The sequence below is a fragment of the Arabidopsis lyrata genome, assembly GCF_000004255.2.
Source record: "Arabidopsis lyrata subsp. lyrata unplaced genomic scaffold ARALYscaffold_5, whole genome shotgun sequence".
Lineage (NCBI taxonomy): Eukaryota > Viridiplantae > Streptophyta > Magnoliopsida > Brassicales > Brassicaceae > Arabidopsis > Arabidopsis lyrata.
In genome coordinates, this window is record NW_003302551.1 from 243182 (window position 1) to 263319 (window position 20138).

The following is a 20138-nucleotide window of genomic DNA, read 5'->3' on the forward strand; positions in this document are numbered from 1 at the left end:
ATTAGTCCCAAAAATATATGAACAAATTTATTATACGTAATTAATGTATAATATTGTTCGGAATATGCTTTTATTATTAGTTACCATAAGTACAATCAGATTTTATTTGATTTCCATAAATATTTGATTTTATTTCGATTTTTCATTTTTAATTCGAATTTATATTCCAAAAAAATTCAAAGATCCGATTTCAGAATTTCGGGTCAATTTTCTGATTTTAACCCGACCCATTTTCATTTATACTTCTCTTTTAATAGTATAAAGATGACAAAAAAAAAATTGTTGAGTTCTTTGTTGGATATTTTCAGTATCTCACACAAGTAATCAAAAGTTAAACAAGGTCACAAGTCACAAGTCACAAACATCCCAAAAAATTAATTACATTAAATACCAAAAAAAAAAACGAATTACTTTTTAGTATATACTATTAGAATATGGAGATTTAGCTAAAACTGTTCTTTTTTTTTTTTTTTTTTTTGTCATCCGAAATTAATTAGAGCTCAAAAGAGCCATTCCTGAGGAATGTTGTTTACAAATGTGATATGAAGCGGTTCTGTACGAATTTTTCGTGCCAGATGATCCGCTTTTACATTAGCATTGCGAGAAATTAAAGATAAAGAGAAGGATGAGAATTCTTCCTTGTCGCTCTGGAATTCCTCCAAGTACACTGAAAACGCCGGCCATTCGGTTGGAGAAGACACCATCTTCACCAGATCAGAACAGTCTGTAAGGAACTCTACCTCTTGATTATCTGCACCAATCATACACTTCATCGCCCAGAGAAGGGCCTCGAACTCGGTATGTAATGGAGATAAACTTCGACGGAGATTTGCAGCTCCCATGGTTGGCGGCTCTCTGTTTGATGATGTACAGAACCATCCTGTACCGGAGAACTTATCACTTTCTTTCCACGATCCATCTACAAAGCAACGGTATCCAAAATAATTCGAGTCAAGTGAAGTATTCCCCACTCGAGAACGATTAACCAATTCCGCAGTACCATGAGTTTCATGATGAAGCTCAATTTGGGCTGACTGCCACAATTGTGCTTCTTTTTCCGCTAACCGTAATACCTCTAACGGATCTTTATCAATGTTTTCAAATATTTTTTCATTCCTTGCTTTCCATATATACCAGATAATCCATGGAAAGGCTGAAGAGTCAAATTCCGAAGGTACTCTCCAAAATAAATGGTCCAAATTTGCAAAAATAGACTCCGTTGGAAAAATTCCTATGGCTGTAGGAATCTGAGAGAGTGCCCAAACCTGTCGTGCCGGGTGGCACTGAAAGAGTGTATGATTGATTGTTTCCACTAGTTCGCCACATCTAGCACAACCAATATCACAATCAATTCCCCTTCTCCGCAAATTTTCCGTAACTGGTACATAACCCGTTAAAATTTGCCATAAGAAATGACGTATCTTAGGTGGACAATGCACTTGCCAAGAATGTGCTTTTAACAGTTTGATGTCTGGTCCAATCAATGACAATTTTATCTCCGAATTTCCTAACCGTGCGGTATGATATCCCGATTTGACTGTATATTTTCCGGATTTTGTAAAATGCCAACCTAGTGTATCCTCCTTAGTTGGTGCACCCACAGGTAGGGCACTTATGATGGCGATATCTTCTGGATCAAAGATCTCTTCTAAGAGAGCAATATTCCAAAAATTCGACCGACTATCTATAAGATTGTTAACTTTTAACAATGGGTCAACAAGTGAACCATTACTCTTTGCTGGTCTCGGGAATTGAGCTGGAATCCAAGGTAGCTAAAACTGTTCATAAAAAATCTTTAATATATATCTCTAAAAAGATTTAAATAGAGTTCTCAAATTCTTCAATTAAAGAAAATTTGAAATCTAAGGGCAAACCAAAAAAAAAAAAAAAGCGAAGGAAGGAAGAGAAGAAAAAAGGGTAATGGGCATGTGACTGATCACGGCTTTGCCTCCACCGCATAACACGAATCAAAAAGCTCCCTTCACAGATAGATTACACTCTCTTTCTCTCTCTCCCGGCGTTTAATTTTCTAATTTCACAACCGTGCTCCGCCGCCGTCTCCGCCGTGGGGACTTATATCGCCGCCTATTTCACGACCTGCCGCCACCGCCGGCGATAGGTTTAATGTTGAATTAAGGCGTTGTCGAGAGAGAGAGAGAGAGGAAGGGATTGCGATCTGTCGATTTTTTATCTCAAATGCTAGCGAAGAATCGGCTGCCGGGAAGCGGCCACACTACTCCGTCTCCTCCGGCGTCTCCTCGCCGGTCTCCTCGTTACCGTCACGGTCGGTCTAAAACCGCCGCCGGTAGTAGATTTCCTACGGTTCAACCAAGTCGGACCCTCGCTCATCGCCTCTCTTGGATCCTCTTATCGGTTCTTCTCCGTCGTCAGGGAATATTCCTATTCGCTCCTCTAATCTATATCTCTTGTATGCTCCTTTACATGGGAACGGTCTCGTTCGATGTTGTTCCAATCATCCAGCGTCGACCTCCGCCAGGATCCGTTTACAAAAGCCCTCAGGTTTACGCCAAGCTCCGCCCTGAGATGGACGCCGATAATTCCACCGCTGATGCCGTGAGTTCTCTTTTTCCAGCTCCACATTGTCTTACGCAGCTCGTTTTCTTTGTTCATAATAGCTTGTATCTTAGCGTTTCGTGATTCAACTTTCTCTAGAGGAATTCAAGCTCATAAGATTGGATAATGGCGATGGTTCTCCTATCTCGTGAAATTTAGGTTGATGAGAAGATATTTTGCTATTAGTTTTAGCTCTGTTTACTTGTAATAACCTGTTTCTCTAAGTACAAAGACATATTGAGAGAAAGAGCATTGACCTGAAGTTTTCCCTTGATTTCTATGTTCGTATTGGTTATGTTCCTTACCCTTAAAACTACTGTTAGATTTGGAGATTTTGGTGAATGAATACTTTCCATGTATCACGATCTCTACTTTGGTTCTGTGGCTACTTTGCCTGTTTGAGTGATACGTTGAGAATCTTCAGTATAGATTGCTTCGTTATTCGTTTTCATGTATCATCAGTGGAATTGTATTCATCGCAGATAACAACCATTTGGAAACATTCCTATAAAGGTGGTGAATGGAAGCCCTACGTGAACAAGTCTACTGGAGGTATTACATTGTTTTTGTAATAATTCTAAGCTTCAGCGTTTACGAAGCATATCTTCTCAAAACGTTCCCACCTTAATTAAAATGGAGTACGGAATTGAATATGCAAGAGTAAAGTGTTCTATATATTCTGCAAAGTTTTGCCTGGAGCTCAGATTTAGCCTGTTCTTTGGAGCATAATTGATTAATTGGGTTTCTGCTTCTTTTGTTTATAATTGTAGACTTGCCCGAGTCAAACGGTTTCATATATGTCGAGGCAAACGGAGGCTTGAATCAGCAGCGGACATCGGTGGGTTTGTTTATCTTTTCATGATACTTGAAATTTATGCACATCGCTCAATCATTCTACCAATCTTGTTTATGTCAAAGCTGTTGACTTATCTCTACCAATGTTATGCTTAGATATGCAATGCGGTTGCTGTGGCAGGCTATCTTAATGCAACTCTAGTAATTCCCAACTTTCACTATCACAGCATATGGAGAGATCCAAGGTTTTAGATTGCTTTCTTCTGAAAATCTTGTCTTCCCGTTGTTTGTTCAAATCAAAGCCATCTTTTGTGGATTGCTTTCTGACAGTGGGTTTTCTTTCAGTAAATTTGGGGACATCTACGATGAAGAGTTCTTTGTCAGTACCTTAGCAAATGATGTGCGGGTAGTTGATACAATTCCTGAATATCTAATGGAGCGTTTTGACTACAACATGACAAATGTCTATAACTTCAGAGTTAAAGCATGGTCACCTATTCAATATTATCGAGACTCGATCTTGCCGAAGCTGCTTGAGGAGAAGTAAGTTACAAATTCTTTTTTAGAAGATTGTTCATGTGGTACAATTGGTTACACATTGTTAGTAGAGTTAAAAATATAGTGACAGGATATAGTAAACCATCTTTTTTTAAGTGGAAGATATGTTTTGGATCTGTTTAGCTCTTGTCATTGAAGAGCTGTTCTCTATGCATGGCACAGGATTATACGAATATCTCCATTTGCAAATAGACTTTCTTTTGATGCTCCGCAAGCTGTTCAGAGACTTAGATGTTTGGCGAATTATGAAGCCCTGAAGTTTTCGAAACCCATACTAACCCTAGGGGAAACACTGGTGAAGAGAATGAAAGAGCAAAGTGCAAACCACGGCGCAAAATACGTTTCTGTACATCTGCGTTTTGAAGAGGTTTGTTCCTTGCAAAGGAGAGACATCTATAGAATCCCCATTGGTCTTTATCATGGTTGTAAACTTTTGAATGGAGAGCTTTGTGTCTGAGATGAAAGATGTAATAAGCTATACCTACATGTTGCAGGACATGGTAGCTTTCTCTTGTTGCATATTTGATGGTGGGAACCAAGAAAAACAAGATATGATTGCAGCAAGAGAACGAGGATGGAAAGGAAAGTTCACAAAACCAGGTCGCGTTATACGACCTGGTGCTATCAGGCAAAACGGAAAATGCCCTTTGACTCCTTTAGAGGTACTTATCTCTTCGTTTGATTCCTTTAAGCTCCTACTACCCATAATATATTAGCATTCTCAGATATTTCATTAGTTAATCATCCATCAGAATAGTTCCACAAACCATTGTGAGCAATAGTGTGACTTGTTCTGAATGGTTTATACTTTTCTTGTAAACTATTCAGGTAGGTTTAATGCTTAGAGGAATGGGGTTCAACAAAAGCACATATATTTACCTTGCGTCTGGTGACATATATGATGCGAATCGAACTATGGCCCCGTTACTAGAGATGTTCCCAATTTACAAACTAAGGAGATGCTTGCATCACAGGAGGAACTTGCTCCATATAAGGTCTGCTTCTTTCCTGGTGTTTGTTCCAGAGTATAGTTCTCGTGATGAATGATAAATCTGACTTGAAACTCTGTCTTCAGAACTTCTCTTCCAGAATGGCTGCAATAGATTACACGGTCTGTCTCCACAGTGAGGTATTTGTGACCACACAAGGTGGAAACTTTCCTCATTTCCTCATGGGTCATCGGAGATATTTGTTTGGAGGACATTCCAAGACCATTAGACCGGACAAGCGAAAGTTAGCAATCCTCTTTGACAATCCCAACATCGGGTACTCACTTCTTCTTCTCTAAATCTTCGATAAACCCTACCAAATCTCCACATTTTAATCGCCGACATGAATAACATTTGGATTGTTCCCGGGTTTTTTTCACCATACCAGTGTTGCACTCATCTGCAAACCTAAAACTCTGTTGATGTGTTATCACTTATTGCTCAAACGCTGTTTTCTGTTTTGTTTTGTTTTTTTTTTCCTGCAGATGGCGGAGTTTTAAACGTCAGATGCTAAACATGAGGTCTCATAGTGACTCAAAGGGGTTTGAGCTAAAACGACCTAATGACTCCATTTACACATTCCCTTGCCCTGACTGCATGTCTCGTAGGAACAAAACAACAACCCCAGATTCCAGACCTTCTCCTGTCACCTGAAACACACACATTTGATTACCGGCCTTCCAGAATCCGCTTCTACAGGCTATGTTCATTCCTTGTAATTCTAATTCTTTCAAACCAGACAGGACTTAGTAACTCGGCCTGCCCAGAATTTTAGGGAGACAGCGTTTGAAGGGGCTGCAGAATCGTCTATTTATCTCCAGGGAGGTTAGCCAAGGAGTAACAGCCACAACATTGTTTGATACTTTTGACACATTGAAGCTGATGTATCTAACAGGAGAGACAACATTGAAGTTTTAACAGAATAGGGCAGCGTTTGGATTTTGGTGTTTTTATGCTGGGGGTGTTTTGCGGTTTGGAGCGTTTGCGTTTTGTACATTTTGTAAACGCAGACGTCAAGAGTCTTTGTGTTAGGAGATATGTAGAGAGACGGACAAGGGATATAGGAAGCTGCCCGAAAAGTTTTGTACATTTGATTTGGTTAGAGATCATTGTGTCTTCTTTTCATTTCTTTTTTTGTTCATTTAAATTCTTTGTTTTGATTGTTTCACATCATATTCTTATGATTCTTTCCAGGTGAATCTTTGTGTTTCTTCAGAAAGTAATTTGATTCATTTTTTGCTTCTTCCAGTCGTGTTCACTTTTTCATATGTTTTTATTATACAATTAAATTGGTTTGTTTGCTTGTTGTCTAATCCAACAAACACAAAATAAAAATTTCATCTTTCTAATTTATTTCTACGCGCTACTCGGGCGCGTGAGAATGCGTTCCACGTGGAACTGGCTTATTTCGCCAACACAACACAGGTGTGCGCGTGGGGAAACGTCTCTCATAAATAATTGGAGCGTATAAAGAAAACTTTGTTTCCTTGCTTGTTTGGGTTATTATCTCTAGACAAAAGGATTTGAAGTATATCAATTTCCCGGCGAAATCTCTACCGGAACCACCGCGTTATGGGAATCACCGGTAGTCTTACTCCAGATCAGCTCCAGTTTTTTCACTCTCAAGGTTTGTTTCCATGGAAATTTCGTTCCTCCTAACTCGATCAATGAACAAGTTATGAATGATTTTGTAAGTCAAAATGGATATTAGGGTATTTGGTAATCGAATCGTTCGCGAATGAGGATGAGATTAGAGGCTTAAGGAAGAGGATGGACGAGTTGCTTAATCAGTTTGATTGTTCCGTCTCGTCCTCTATTTTCTCCACTAAGAATCAGGTTTTATTTTCTATACCAAAGTTCTTTTGATTCCAATCATCATCATCATCATGTTGTTTTTCTCTGTTTAATTTTGATTAGAATGGTTATTTGATTATTGTAGAAGCACACCACCGATAATTACTTCTTTGAGAGCGCTGAGAAAATCTCCTTCTTCTTTGAAGGTAATAATCCCACTTTTCCTAAATTACTTAGCTTTTTTTATGTCCCCAGATACTTGTTTGTGTTAACATATTCCAAACTATCACTTGGGTTTTTTCCAAATGAGTGTTCCTTGCCGCTTTTGTGTTGATGTCTGTGTGCAAGTGCTCTGCTATATCCACAAGTATTGACTGTTGATAACTATCTCTTTGCAATTTTACAGTTTCTGATAAATACCATACCACTACAATCTCATCTCTTTTTTTTTTTTGATACAATGGATTATGAATATGAATTTTAATGCCATGTTTTCGCACTTCTTTTTGATGCGGGATGTGTGGGAAGCTTCGGTCACCGTTTCTAATGACTTAGTTAGGATGCAATTTTCTAGACTAATTATATCCTTGTTTCATGGTCTAGTGGATATCGTCTGATGTTTTTGTTCTCATCCAGCTATATGCTAAAGATTCTTGTGTTTGAATCTCAGAAAAAGCTTTTGGTGATGATGGGAAATTGAAGCAACCCAAAGAACTCTCTATTAACAAAGTTGGACATGGTATTTTAACCTCTCATCTCTTCCTTTTTTTGGCTCGCTTTTTACATACTTTTCGTGTTAGGTAGAGAAAATTGGGCTCACGAATGTTAACATTGTTTGTTGGTGCAGCACTGCATGAGCTTGACCCATTGTATAGGGAATTCACATATTCGTCCAAGTTTTCAAGTTTGGTGTCATCCTTAGGTTACAAGAGACCAGTAGTCATGCAGTCTATGTACATTTTCAAGGTACTTTTATTTATTTATAGACTTTTGATTCTTTGTTCTTTGTATGTTTTTAAACTTTGATCAATGAAAATCTCCAACTGCTGAAAATCAGTGTGTTCACACTATATGTTGATTGCTTTTAAAAATTAGGAACTGAGATTGTCATAGAATATGCAAATGTTCAACATTTCAGAATGCAGATCACCACTTATATTTATTACTAACAACTTCAAAATTAGCATTTGTAGTTACGGTTAAACTATTTAAAGCTTATATCATTCCGATCTCAGCTTCTTTCGCTTACTTTATGGGAACCTTTCACTATGCAACTTTGTAATTTGGACTGTTGATTTTACTAGCAACCTGGAATTGGAGGCGAAGTTGTGCCGCACCAAGATAATTCTTTTGTGTACACGGATCCACAGAGTTGTACTGGTCTCTGGATTGCTCTGGAAGATTCTACAACAGTTAATGGTTGTCTTTGGGCAATTCCTGGATCTCATAAGAGTGAGTTTTCTTACCTCTATTTCTCGTGTTCTTTGTTATTTACATAGTTTCTCTTAACTGGACAGTCCTTTTTTTCCGCTGCCTTATTTCAGATGGTTTAGTTAGAAGGTTTATCCGGGGGGAAAACGGTATAACCTTTGATCAGCCATCCCCATCTTACGAGCAGAAAGATTTCGTGTCTATTGAAATGAAAGCAGGCTCATTGATTGCCATTCATGGTGATCTAATCCATCAAAGGTAAATTTCATCTCCCATATGAAGTAGCTTGCTTATAGTTTAGATTTGGCTGAGCTCTGAAAAATTATGTTCTCCTCAATGTGGAATTTGAGATGCAGTTTCGAGAATCTATCCTCGAAGTCAAGACATGCCTATAGCTTACATGTAGTAGAATCTGATGGATGTAAATGGGCAAAAGATAACTGGTAAGTCTTTTATTTAAGTTTTCCTCATTTCATTTTCCAAGTCTTTTCAGTTTGTTCTTCGTTCTTTTAACACGGAATGTTTACATTTCAATTATATGCTAGGATACAAAGAGAAAAAATGCCGGAGCCTCTCTATGTTCTTCCTTGATTCACGCCAGTCGTGGGAAAACACTGTGAGTTACTGTTTATCAAATTTCTTTTATGATGATCTACCCACTATCTTTGTGAGAACTTTGAACAGTAATAAGAACATGGCTAAAAGGGCCTTCTTGTGTCATTTACTTGTTGAATACAATTTGTTTATGCTTGGTCTCTGTAGTTGTCTTTAGATAACCAAACTCAGTGGTCAATAAAGTGTGACAGTGATTACTTGATGTTTCTTTGAATTCACAGTAATTAGACACTAAAGAAAGTCATATAAAGAGGTTAGGACCCTTAACAGTTAAGAAGTAGAGGAAAGAGAGACCATTGGATACTGTTTTTTTAATTGTCAAGCTGTTTGAAATGTTATTGTGATTGGAGGAATGGGACAAAACTATCTCTGTCCTATTGTAATTGTACCAGGGCAAAAGAAACGTGGGACAGATCTTTTAGGTGCAGAAACGATAGAGTCAATTAAAGAGTTATGGTCGAAGTGATAAATGCTTTGTGTAGTTGTCTTTAGGAAGTGTTCTTGATCCTCTGTCTCGAAAAGCATTTTTTCATACCATTATACATTCATGATCTTAAAAGTACAAAAGATGGGTCATATATTCTGTTTCTGGTAGATTAATTATTACCTCAGAAACTATAGACATTTGAACATCTCTTGCTCGATTTTAAACACAAATCAATGAGTAATCCTTTGTTTCCATTAAATTCACAAAATAAATGAGAAATGGGCAAACATTAAAGATGTTTTGTCTTCATTCCATCAAAACCCAAATGTCAGTTTGGTTTCCCCAACGGTACGCACTTTTTTGATAATAAACCTCACATTTGCTAAATTCCCTGAAAAATCTTAAGTAGTTCTATACACAGTGCAATGTCAGCATCGAATGTCTCTCTCAGAGAGTCGCATGTAAATTGCAGTGGGAGAAGAAAAGAAAGAAGAAAGCATGTGAAGAAGTAGAAAAACATCAATTACTAACAATTACATCTAATTTAATATATATTCCTTACATTGACAAGGAACCATCGAAGCTTTCAGTTTAACTTTCAGACACATGTATTAGATGGTTGCAGCTCCAAACCCAAGCCCCAACATGGTCCACCTTCACATTTGGGTAATAACTATTATATAACCATAATAATATTCAAAATCAAAACCCTAAAGTCGTAAAAAAAGAACCTTAAAAATTCAAACGCTCCTAACATTTACTACACGTCTCCATCTTCAAACTCATCTCTTCTACCTAAGAAGTAAGAACACATCACTTACCATTTCTGGACAAAAGAACAAGTAAAACCTTCATTAAATCCCTTTGTCCTATTTATTACTCACACATGGGTTTTTGTTTCAGTTCTTCAGAGGCATGAACTCGTAGTAGTAGCAGTAGTTGCAAAACACTTGATTTGCTTTCGTCTTCTCTGTAAACCGGCCTGTTTCCTCGTGGTTCTCCCTAACCGGAAAGAGATCTAAAGTTCGAATCTCCCTCGTTTCTTCTTGTCCTTCTCCGTTGACATTTTGGTCAATATTAATCTCTCCTGCAGGTTCTTGAGTTATCGACCAAGTAACAAGATTTCTCCACGTGGCGTCTTTACCATCCTCTGATGCCCTCACAGATTCTTCAGCTGTCCCATGATCTTCATTCTTAGCATTGTTGTCTTTATTGTTACTCGCAGGATCTAATTCATGCTAAGCAGAAAATACAAAATAATAAAATTGTTTTTAGGAGCTAGCAACTACAAAATAGTAATAAATTATTTTCGGGAGATGCCAATTAACTATTCTAAATTGAAATGATGATAAATACCAAAAAGATAAAATTGAGATGGATAAAAAAAAAAAAAAGTTAGCAGCCTTTTGAGAACATATATGATAGAAAAAGCTTCTCTATAACCCTACTCTGCATCATTTACTTGTCTTCCACACATATTTAGTTATTTACATTTATGTATTTGTTTGGTCACCTATTTATGCATATAACAAGTGTTTTGTGAGTATCTTTGTTCAAGAAAATACCTGTGGCTGTGGGTTTGTGTGTGGAAGAGATGGGCAGCTCTTTGTCTGATCAACTCGATAACCACCTGTAATTACCACGTCATCTTACATATATATCCGAAATTAGCATGCATGGCCACTTTAAGTAACGTTCCATTAAATTTCATCAGTTATATAAACCAAAACTTTATATATCCCTTTAACCAAAAAGACAAAACATACCTTAAACGTAAAATTATGTTGTTGGTTGATAGATATTTAGAACCAAAGGATGGGTATTTAAATCTCTAAATATAAATCAACTAATTATTGATCACCTGATGATGAATCCTTGACATCTTTATGTGGTTTGTTAAGAGCACCTCCTTCACAACGGCGTCGTTTTAGTCTCTCCCTAGCCTTATGATTCTGAAACCAATAGAAAACGTTCTTCCCTTCGATTCTCCCATATTTACGAAGCTTAGATGCTATCTGTTGGATATGTTCCGTCGTCGGTGTCCGTGTTCCGCTCATGTAAAGCTCTTCTAGCATCGTGATCTGCTCGGGTGTCGGATTCCATCTTGAAGTCGCCGTCGCAGGAATGTTATTTTTCCGATCATCATCGAGTTCTCCTGATGATGCAGTGATGAGCTGATGGTGATCATTGCCGTTAATATCACCTGAGAATAATAAGAAGAGTATATTAACAAACAAATAAACACATTGAGATTAATTAAATATATATATATATATATATAAAGAAGTAAGGGTTTAGTACAGTAGTGTGGGAGAAGAAGAGGAGGTTGAGTAGTAGAGAGGGGCAAATAGTTGATGAGGTTGTTGTTGGAGATGTAGCCCATGCTATGTAGAAGTTTGCCCTAATCACTTTTAATTTAGAGAAGATATATCAAAGAGAAAAGATTCACAAAATAGGTCTTTTGTTGTTGTTGTTATTGTGGAATTTTGAACCTTTTAGCTAGGGAAATGGGATTTGAGAGAGAAAATGCTTGAGTTTCAGTGCTGTGTGGGAATGAATGATGAGATGTTTACTTGTGATGCAAGAGAGATGAAAAGGCTACCAAAAGATTGATTTTTGGGTCTACCATTTGCCTCTTGTCTTGTTTTATAGATAAAACCAAAATCTTTATGCACATATGACATATATATAGAGAAAGAGAGAGAAAAAATGATTATACACTCTTCAATCTTGTATGTAATGAATTTTGCTTGACAATAGAAATGACTTGTATTATTATGTGTATAATCAGCAAAAGCAAAAGGAAATATGAGTAAACATGATTTAAATTTTAAATATGTCGGGGAAACTTTTTCTAAGTAATTAGACCAAAATTTCATAAGTTAATAATAAGATTAAAAATGAGTTTAACTAATAATAATATCCCACGTGCAGTTCTCGCGCGTTAGGCGCGTTACGTCATAATCGGCACACACTAGTCAACGGATTTAGGCCACTTTTTACCAAAATTCATAACTGAGCCCAATAGACGCGCGTGGGTCGAGTTTTTTCCTCTCTCATATTAAACGGGCTTTAAACTGGACTATTTAAATCAAATGGACCGAGTGACTCGTTTTGCAGCCCATAATATATGTTCCGAAAAGTGAAAAAATATATATATCAATATCGGAAAATAACGTCAATAAAAATTGAATTCTTGAAGAAATTTATAAAAATTTGTTAGAAGGAAATTTTTCTAAAAAACAAAATGGAGATGGGAATGGGGGTAGTTGAATAATGAGTAAAGCTCCTTAAATCTCTCCATTTATGGCTCACCACACTGTGCAAAACATTCATTCCACATTCAACAACCTCCCTCTGAGGATATTCCTCTTTAACCAAAATGGACCCAAAACTAAATTATTTAATACAAAATGAGTAATAATCTCCAAGGAACAAAATTACATTTTTATTTTTATTTAATTATATATACATTTTGATGTGTGTCTTGTTTATAATCAATGTATATAATATATACGCATATTATTTTTTCTAAGAAAAACAGGGACAAGATTAACGTTTTCATATATTTGGTTAAATGTTAATTCTTGTTGCATCAACAACCATTCGTGATTTAATATCGATGTGTTGGAAATTTATGTATTTAAGTCTCATACCTTAACAAAATAGAAAATTAATCCGTGAGTGCATAGTAGTAAAACTAGTATTCATTCATATATGAGCATTAATTATGTTTGTACGTATGTAAATAATACTTGAAAAAAAAAGAGAGAAAAGAATAGAGGAGAGGTCCTTGGGGACAGGCATCCCCATCGAGAGAACCGAATGCATTAAGTTCAAACACATTCAAATGAAACAAATATTATTAAAGCTAAATGGCCTACTCTAATAAATAATATCTTTATCCCACATCACAATAATCATTTAGCCGATTTTCGCATAAGTTTTTATTAGTAAGCTCTTTTTTTAGTTTTGTGTTAATGAAACTTATCTACGATATGAACTAGTGTTCGATAATAATCCGAAATTGTAAATTCGGATAAATCAAACTGATACAAAATGCGTAAAAAAATGGATTGGAAAATTCTATTTACTATCAACAAAAAAATACTTCGATTCACTAATAATGAGTTTGTTAGATTTACAATACCTTCTCATTTCCAAATGAGAAAGATTCATGTTCACAATGAACAGGTGAGGAATCGTTACATTTTTAGTTTTTTTTTTTAATGATATAAAATTTGGAAGTTCTGAATCTTTGATTCTTAATCTTTTTGATGTCTTGAATAAACCGTTAATAATACTGTGATTAAGGTGTAAATATAGTTGAAGTCTTGAAAAAAAAAAAAATTAGTTGAAGTAGTGACCTTGTGAATACTTTTAAGAACCACTAGACCACCACATTTTTGTAGTTCTCAAGTTTGAAAGTTCGTTCTAAATCGGTTTGAGCTAATTAGATTTGGATCCAAAAGAAAACATGCAACTTTTCATCGATTTTTATATATTGTTAGGAACTTAGGATACCTACTCAGTATGTATATGATTAGGCTGAATTTACATACATGTCCGTTTTAAAAAGAAAGATTGGATGCTTAATGCACGACCTAAAAATATGTATTTTTCAACTAGAGCCCACCATATTCTCACTTTTAATATGTAGGGAAAATCCACAACAATGGGCTCATTACAATTAAAAATAGTCATTATGCATGAATTTCACCAAATTTTAAGTTTTTGGTTCTCCCATTTTCATGAGCGAAGGAACAGTCAACAGCTTCCATGCTCATATATTTATAAACTAATCATATTTAACAATACATCGATTTTATTATACGATGTTGGACCCATTCAACACTGATTTTAAAATACTTATATGTCTATGTTTAAATAACAATAATTAATCAGTTAAACACAAAAAGACAACCTTCTTTTTCTGCATAGAACATGATCTTCGAAGAAAACCATGCATTCGAATCTTCAACCATTTTTTTCCTTCTTACAATATTAGTATATAAAAAAATTACAAATTCCGAAAACATACTGATTTAATTAAATAAATACAAAACTATTATCAATAATTCATGGATCTCGATGGTAGGCATTGAAGCAAGAGTTACAACAACAACAGAGAAACAAGATCATTGACTCTTAGCCTCACAGAAATTATACAAGGCTAAGGATAATGATCCACATCTCATTATGACTAAAACATAAAATTATACTAAAGTAGCTATAGAGATTGAAGAATCTCATGGCAGTTTCTTGGAGCTCGAAGAGACACGTGTTGCTAAATAGTGTTTCAGTTGTGAAGAGGATTTGGACCTGTGTGAACTAATCTCTTGTCGTCTTTATAAACGTCATCTCTGTTTTCTTCTTCTCGACGTTGACCCGTGAACGACACTGAAGCTTTGGGAGCTTGAAACGACGCCATTTCATGGAAAGGATCAGCTTTTCTCGGTAGTGAAGGAGTTGCAAAAAGAGCTGATGAAGAAAAACCAAACTGAGCGAAGATCAAGATTCCCCAGAAGAACACGGCGGTGGTAGGTGGTGGTCGTCCATTTCTTCTTCTTGTTCTTCTCCTTATGTCTTGCTCGTTTCCTACACAAGCTTCCATGGCGGTTTGATTTGAGTGGAAAGAGAAGCTTTTTATGAGAAGCCCATGAGGTAGTGAAAATTTGAGTTTGTATCTCTCTCTGTTTTCTTGTGACAGAAATTGATTTCCTTTTTTGTCGGTGTCTGTGAAGTGCAGAGCAGGTTTTGGATTCAAGAAATTGATGAGAAAAAATGGGCTTTGAGTAAAAACTATAATAATAAGTCTTTTGATAAAAAGTGACTAGTGGTAAGAGGATTAACCCAAAAGACAAAACTCTTTTATTTGTTTGAGTGAAGTCTAAGTAACAAAAAAACTTTGTCTGGGTCTCTTTGGATAATGAGAAGAAGAAGAAGAAGAAGTAGAAAGAGGAGAAGATGAAAAAGATTTTTATTATTCAATGGAAATTAGATTTGTGGTTTCTTTATTTTAAAATTTGTTTCCTTATCTTATGGGTCTTATCCCTTGTTTGAAAAATCGCTAGGCGCTAGTCGGGCGTTCGGCATGGGCCTAGCGATTAATCGGAAAATCGGATTAAAATCGGGGATTAATCGGGGATTAGTTTTAGGGTTATTTTAATATTTTTAAAATATATTAATTCAATATTGTTTTCAAAATTACAGTAAAAACAAATTTTTATGATTTTTATTAAAATTTGAACACAAGTTATGTAAAACATCACAAACTCCCAATTCAAATGATTGAATAACAAAAATAAAATGTTTTTTTTATACTTGTAATCTAAAAAATAATCGGGGTATTTAAGATTAGACGGGAAATAATCGGATTAGGCGGGAAATAATCGGATTAGACGGAGAATAATCGGGTTACTGATTTTTTAGGGGATTAGTCATTAATCGAGGCGGAGAGGGTGGGCCTAGCGATTAAGCGGGGAGTAATCGGGGCTAGGCGGGGATTTTTAGAACAGGGGTCTTATCAAACGATCTTGACCCTTGATTCCTGGGAGAACCTTCTCATATCTGTACTGTGAAACTTATTTTTTTTTTATCTAACCTCCTCCAATGCTTTGCTTGTTCTCTCTGCTCAATAGTATTTTCTTATATTTTATTAATGAAAATTGCAAAATATTTTTCAAATTCAGCCATGTTGTTGCTTGGAGATGGTGCAGTGGACAGTTCAGTATTAATAGCCGTTGTCCCCGGGAAAAAAAAAAACGAATTTATGTTTTCTGAGAGGAGAGAGAAGGGTTTTCACTGTAAAAATCAAAATGTTAATAATGTAAAAAGTGTTTTTACTAATAAAAGCAAGTAGCTTTCAATGGAGGATTGATTACCTTAGTTTTGCTAAATTGACCCAAAAAAAAAAAAAAGATACCGTTGTTGCAGAGTCTTTTTACTTGGAATGTCTTGACGACAAGTGAGATAACCTCTGTTCTCTGTTTTGTCTCCATCTCTCTCTCTCTGTCTTTCACGAGAACTTTTTCTATTTCTTGCTTCTTCCATGTCTCTGCTTTTCAACTCTCAGAGAAAACCATTAACAGAGGCAAACTCTGTTTTTGATCAGTGTCAATAGCATCTAATGACTGACATAAACATTGAATTCATATTCACAAATTTTGACCATTCTTTATCTCCTGCAAAAAAGTAGTTCAATTTCAGCTATTTATACATCACAATAGATACAATACAAGGCCTGTAAAATCAGTGGAATATACAAAGAAAGATACAAAACTCATTAACTGGCAAAAACGTGAGGTCAGGCTTAAATAGATCTAGATAATTAATGAGCAATTAAAGATCAAATAAGCATTAAGGAGTATAGTGTACAAATTGACTTAGCTACCTTATTCAGTAGAGTCTCTCTCTCTTGCAGGCTTCTGACTTGTGCAGAAGATTAAACCAAAAGCTTCACGATTTGTTGCCATATGCAAGTTTAGTGGATCAGGAGCTTGGTTTTGCATCAACTGGTCTTTTGTTACTATTCAAAGCTTCAGATACTTTTAAAATCTGTGGATGCATTTCTCATCAGATTTTCTCTTGATAATCAGAACATCAATATGTGAAGTCACCAGAACTCTTTACAAGAGCAGATACCATTCCTGAAGTGGTGAAACCTGTTCTTGTCTCTCATGATGATCTCTCTTGATGTAAGCCTGGAAACAAACTTGGAGAAAACGTGGCAATCATCACAGGTTCTCAAGTTCTTCATAACCCGTATAGGATGTCCTGCTCTCCCATTAATGAGTCCAAATGCAATAGCAAGCTTCTCACTGTGATGACTAAGAGAAGATTCCTTTTCCTCCATTTCCACATCATGAAATACTGAACCCGTATCGGGAACATACCCCATGTTTCTTATCTTCTTCAAGATTTCATCCAATTTCTCATATATCGCCTTTGATTGCGGATGTGATATGTCTCCTCTATTGAAAAAATGGATTTTGCCGTCAAATTCAACGGAACTATAGGCAGCAACCTTTTTAGTGCCCAGCTTCCTCATTTTACTCCTTACTTTGTCAACACAATCCCATTTACCAGCAGCTGCATAGATATTAGACAGTAGTACGTGGTATGAACCAATATCAGGAGCTGTTTCTACAAGAACGTCGGCCACTTTCTGCCCCAAGATCATATCACGATGAACTGCACAAGCACCCAACAAAGCTCCCCAGATACCGGTATCTGGTTCCACTCGCATCTTTTTGATAAATTCATAAGCCTCCTCTAGAAGACCAGAGCGTCCCAATAGATCAACCATACATGCATAATGCTCTTTTCTTGGCTCAAGATTCTTATCATTCAATCGAACCATGAGACTGAAATACCTTTTTCCTTCATTCACTAGTCCAGCATGGCTACAAGCAGATAACACCCCGAGAAATGTCACGTAGTTCGGTCTTAGTCCCTCGTTCTGCATCATAGTGAACAATGCCAAGGCTTCTCCGCTATCGCCATTCATTGCATATCCTACAATCATCGTGCTCCATGAAACCACATTCCTTTGTTTCATGTCGTCGAATAATACCCTGGCAGCTTCGGTGCTACCACACTTCAAGTGCATATCAAGCCTTGCATTTTCGACTATTATGTTACATTCAATCTCTTCTTTCCTCGCGCGATCATAAATTTCTTCTCCGATATCCAAAGAGCCCAGCTGACCACAAGCAGAAAGCATACTCACAACAGTAAAAGAATCAAACTGAACTGCATCCGCACACATCTTGTTGAAATACTCAAGAGCTATAGCGGAGTTCCCGGTTTGAACACAAACCGCAATAAACGCATTCCAAGCCACTAAATCCTTGACTTGCATTGACTCAAACAAGAACTCAGCCGAACTCAATTCACCAAACTTCATGTACATCATCACCAACTCAGTTGCAACAATCCCAAGACACTCAAAACCATTTTTCAACACATGGGCATGAAGGGAAACCCCACAGGGCAAAACCCCAAGCTGAGAGATCGCCTTCACCACAAACGGGTAAGTAAATTCATCAGGACGGACACCAAGATCACGCATTTTCTTATAAAGTAGGACACTTTCAAAAGGGAGCTGGTTTCTAACGTACCCTTTGAAAAGAGTGTTCCAAAGGAAGATCCTCGGCTTGGGCATTTCGTCGAACACCTGGCGTGCGTAACACATGTCACCTACAAGTACAAGATTCTCTAACAACTGAGTTAAAAGACTGTTCTTTTCAGAGAAACCTGTCCTTATTACAACCGCGTGGATCTTCTTAAGCTGCTTCGGCTTTGAAGAACTTGCTCGTAAGAGCTCGGAGAGCATTTGTTTTGTTAATGGCGTTTGTTTCGCAAGCATCTCTTCCTTCCTTCCTTTTTTTTGTTCCGTGATCGTCGTACTTTCAATGGTCTCTGATTTTTATAAAGCCCAATTCCTACGACAAGAGGCCTAATTAAGTAAGCCCAAAATTAGATATGTATGGGCCGAGAGACCTAAGAATCAATCCACAGAGTCAAAAATTGATTTTTAAATCCTTTTTCTTGTACCAGTTACCGGTTAAACCGGTTAACCAAAATCTTTTTACTAAAATGATGATAATCTCACCGGAATTGCTGACCGGAAAATCTCTGAAGAAGCCGCATGGAACTTCGATGTCAATGTTCGAATGGTTGAAATAAGAAAATCTCTTCTGAGTACTAAAATTACCACCGAAACTCTCACTTTTTCCATTAATGTATCTCAAATTTTCTTGTGATGATGAATCACTCAAGATACTCTGTATCTCCTTCAACACTGTCCAATAATCTGATTCACATAAAACAAAAAACAAAAAACAAAAAAAATAGAATAAAAACAGATAATGTGAAATTGTTTAATCATAGAAAATAGAGGAAATGTAAGAAAATCCAAACTCAGACTAATTTGATTTTTTTTTTTTCGCTATTTAAAGCAAATTGATTTTATACTGCCAGTTTTGCAAAATTCTAAATAATCTTCAGTTGTGTGTATATTATTAGCTGATTTGGTCACAGAAACGTACCTTAGTAAGTAAATTGAGTGAATGGTAATCAAACTATATGACTTATACATACATAAAGTAAGTATATCTGTATTTGTGTGTTTACATGCATAAATCACATATAGTAGAACGTAAAGATATTTAAGTATTTTTTTGGTCAACATATTTCATTTAGTTTAATCCAACAAAAAGAAATACTACGTCATTTAGTAATTAGTAAGTAGATATTATTGATTGTTCTAGAGAGTGACGTTGAACCATCAACATAGTATTAAATTCATTGTCTGATAGTAGTATTTTACTTCTCAGAACATACTTTTATTGATTTTCGGTCGATGGGGACAGCAGAAGCATGGAAAACGTTCGACCAATAATCTTCGTCTCTTATTTGATTTGAGTTATCGCCGAATATTGAATTATGCCATTTGCCATTTATTCTTTTTTTTTTTTGGACAAACTAAGCATATCATATAATAGAAAGGAGCCTTGTTCGAAAAATCGCTAGGCGCTAGTCGGGCGCTCGGCATGGGCCTAGCGATTAATCGGAAAATCGGATTAAAATCGGGGATTAATCGGGGATTAGTTTTAGGGTTATTTTAATATTTTTAAAACATATTAATCCAATGTTATTTTTAAAATTGCAGTAAACACATAAAAATGTATTTTTGAGACAAATATTTATGATTTTTATTAAAATATGAACATAAATTATTGTAAAACATTACAAACTCCCAATTCAAATGATTGAATAACAAAAATAAAAAGTTTTTTTATACTGACAATCTAAAAATAATCGGGGTATGTAAGATTAGGCGGGGAATAATCGGATTAGGCGGGGAATAATCGGATTAGGCGGAGAGTAATCGGGTGACTGATTTCTTTAAGGGATTAGTCATTAATCGAGGCGGATAGGGTAGGCCTAGC

At 36.2% G+C, this 20138-nt stretch overlaps 5 protein-coding genes across 5 annotated transcripts; 2 read left to right on the forward strand and 3 right to left on the reverse strand.

Moving 5' to 3' along the window:
• Nucleotides 1–1866: 1866 nt before the first annotated feature.
• LOC9311142 (uncharacterized protein At1g04910) lies at nt 1867–6158 on the forward strand. Its single transcript, XM_021025260.1, is given in 11 exon segments — nt 1867–2574; nt 3057–3126; nt 3345–3412; nt 3526–3614; nt 3715–3912; nt 4090–4294; nt 4422–4589; nt 4756–4861; nt 4864–4922; nt 5003–5193; nt 5402–6158. Coding segments are annotated over 11 exon segments (1701 nt in total). The 5' UTR covers nt 1867–2196; the 3' UTR covers nt 5571–6158.
• A 226-nt stretch (nt 6159–6384) lies between these two features.
• LOC9311143 (phytanoyl-CoA dioxygenase) lies at nt 6385–8958 on the forward strand. Its single transcript, XM_002875029.2, has 9 exons — nt 6385–6543; nt 6628–6752; nt 6856–6916; nt 7381–7449; nt 7558–7676; nt 8015–8162; nt 8255–8399; nt 8498–8584; nt 8687–8958. Exons 1-9 carry the CDS (start codon nt 6489–6491, stop codon nt 8730–8732), a joined length of 855 nt encoding a protein of 284 aa, XP_002875075.1. The 5' UTR covers nt 6385–6488; the 3' UTR covers nt 8733–8958.
• A 97-nt stretch (nt 8959–9055) lies between these two features.
• On the reverse strand, nt 9056–12248 carry LOC9311144 (WUSCHEL-related homeobox 6). The gene is made up of 4 exons (XM_021025261.1): nt 11485–12248; nt 11045–11386; nt 10749–10813; nt 9056–10421 (listed from the first exon to the last, which is right to left on the reverse strand). The coding sequence occupies exons 1-4, from the start codon at nt 11564–11566 to the stop codon at nt 10083–10085; spliced, it is 828 nt and encodes a 275-aa protein (XP_020880920.1). The 5' UTR covers nt 11567–12248; the 3' UTR covers nt 9056–10082.
• A 1885-nt stretch (nt 12249–14133) lies between these two features.
• Nucleotides 14134–14797, reverse strand: LOC9312822 (CLAVATA3/ESR (CLE)-related protein 16). Its single transcript, XM_002876708.2, has one exon. The coding sequence runs from the start codon at nt 14795–14797 to the stop codon at nt 14483–14485; it is 315 nt and encodes a 104-aa protein (XP_002876754.1). The 3' UTR covers nt 14134–14482.
• Nucleotides 14798–15988: 1191 nt separating this feature from the next.
• Nucleotides 15989–18711, reverse strand: LOC9312823 (pentatricopeptide repeat-containing protein At2g01510, mitochondrial). The gene is made up of 2 exons (XM_021026569.1): nt 16577–18711; nt 15989–16367 (listed from the first exon to the last, which is right to left on the reverse strand). The coding sequence occupies exon 1, from the start codon at nt 18551–18553 to the stop codon at nt 16799–16801; it is 1755 nt and encodes a 584-aa protein (XP_020882228.1). The 5' UTR covers nt 18554–18711; the 3' UTR covers nt 15989–16367; nt 16577–16798.
• Between the last annotated feature and the right edge of the window lie 1427 nt (nt 18712–20138).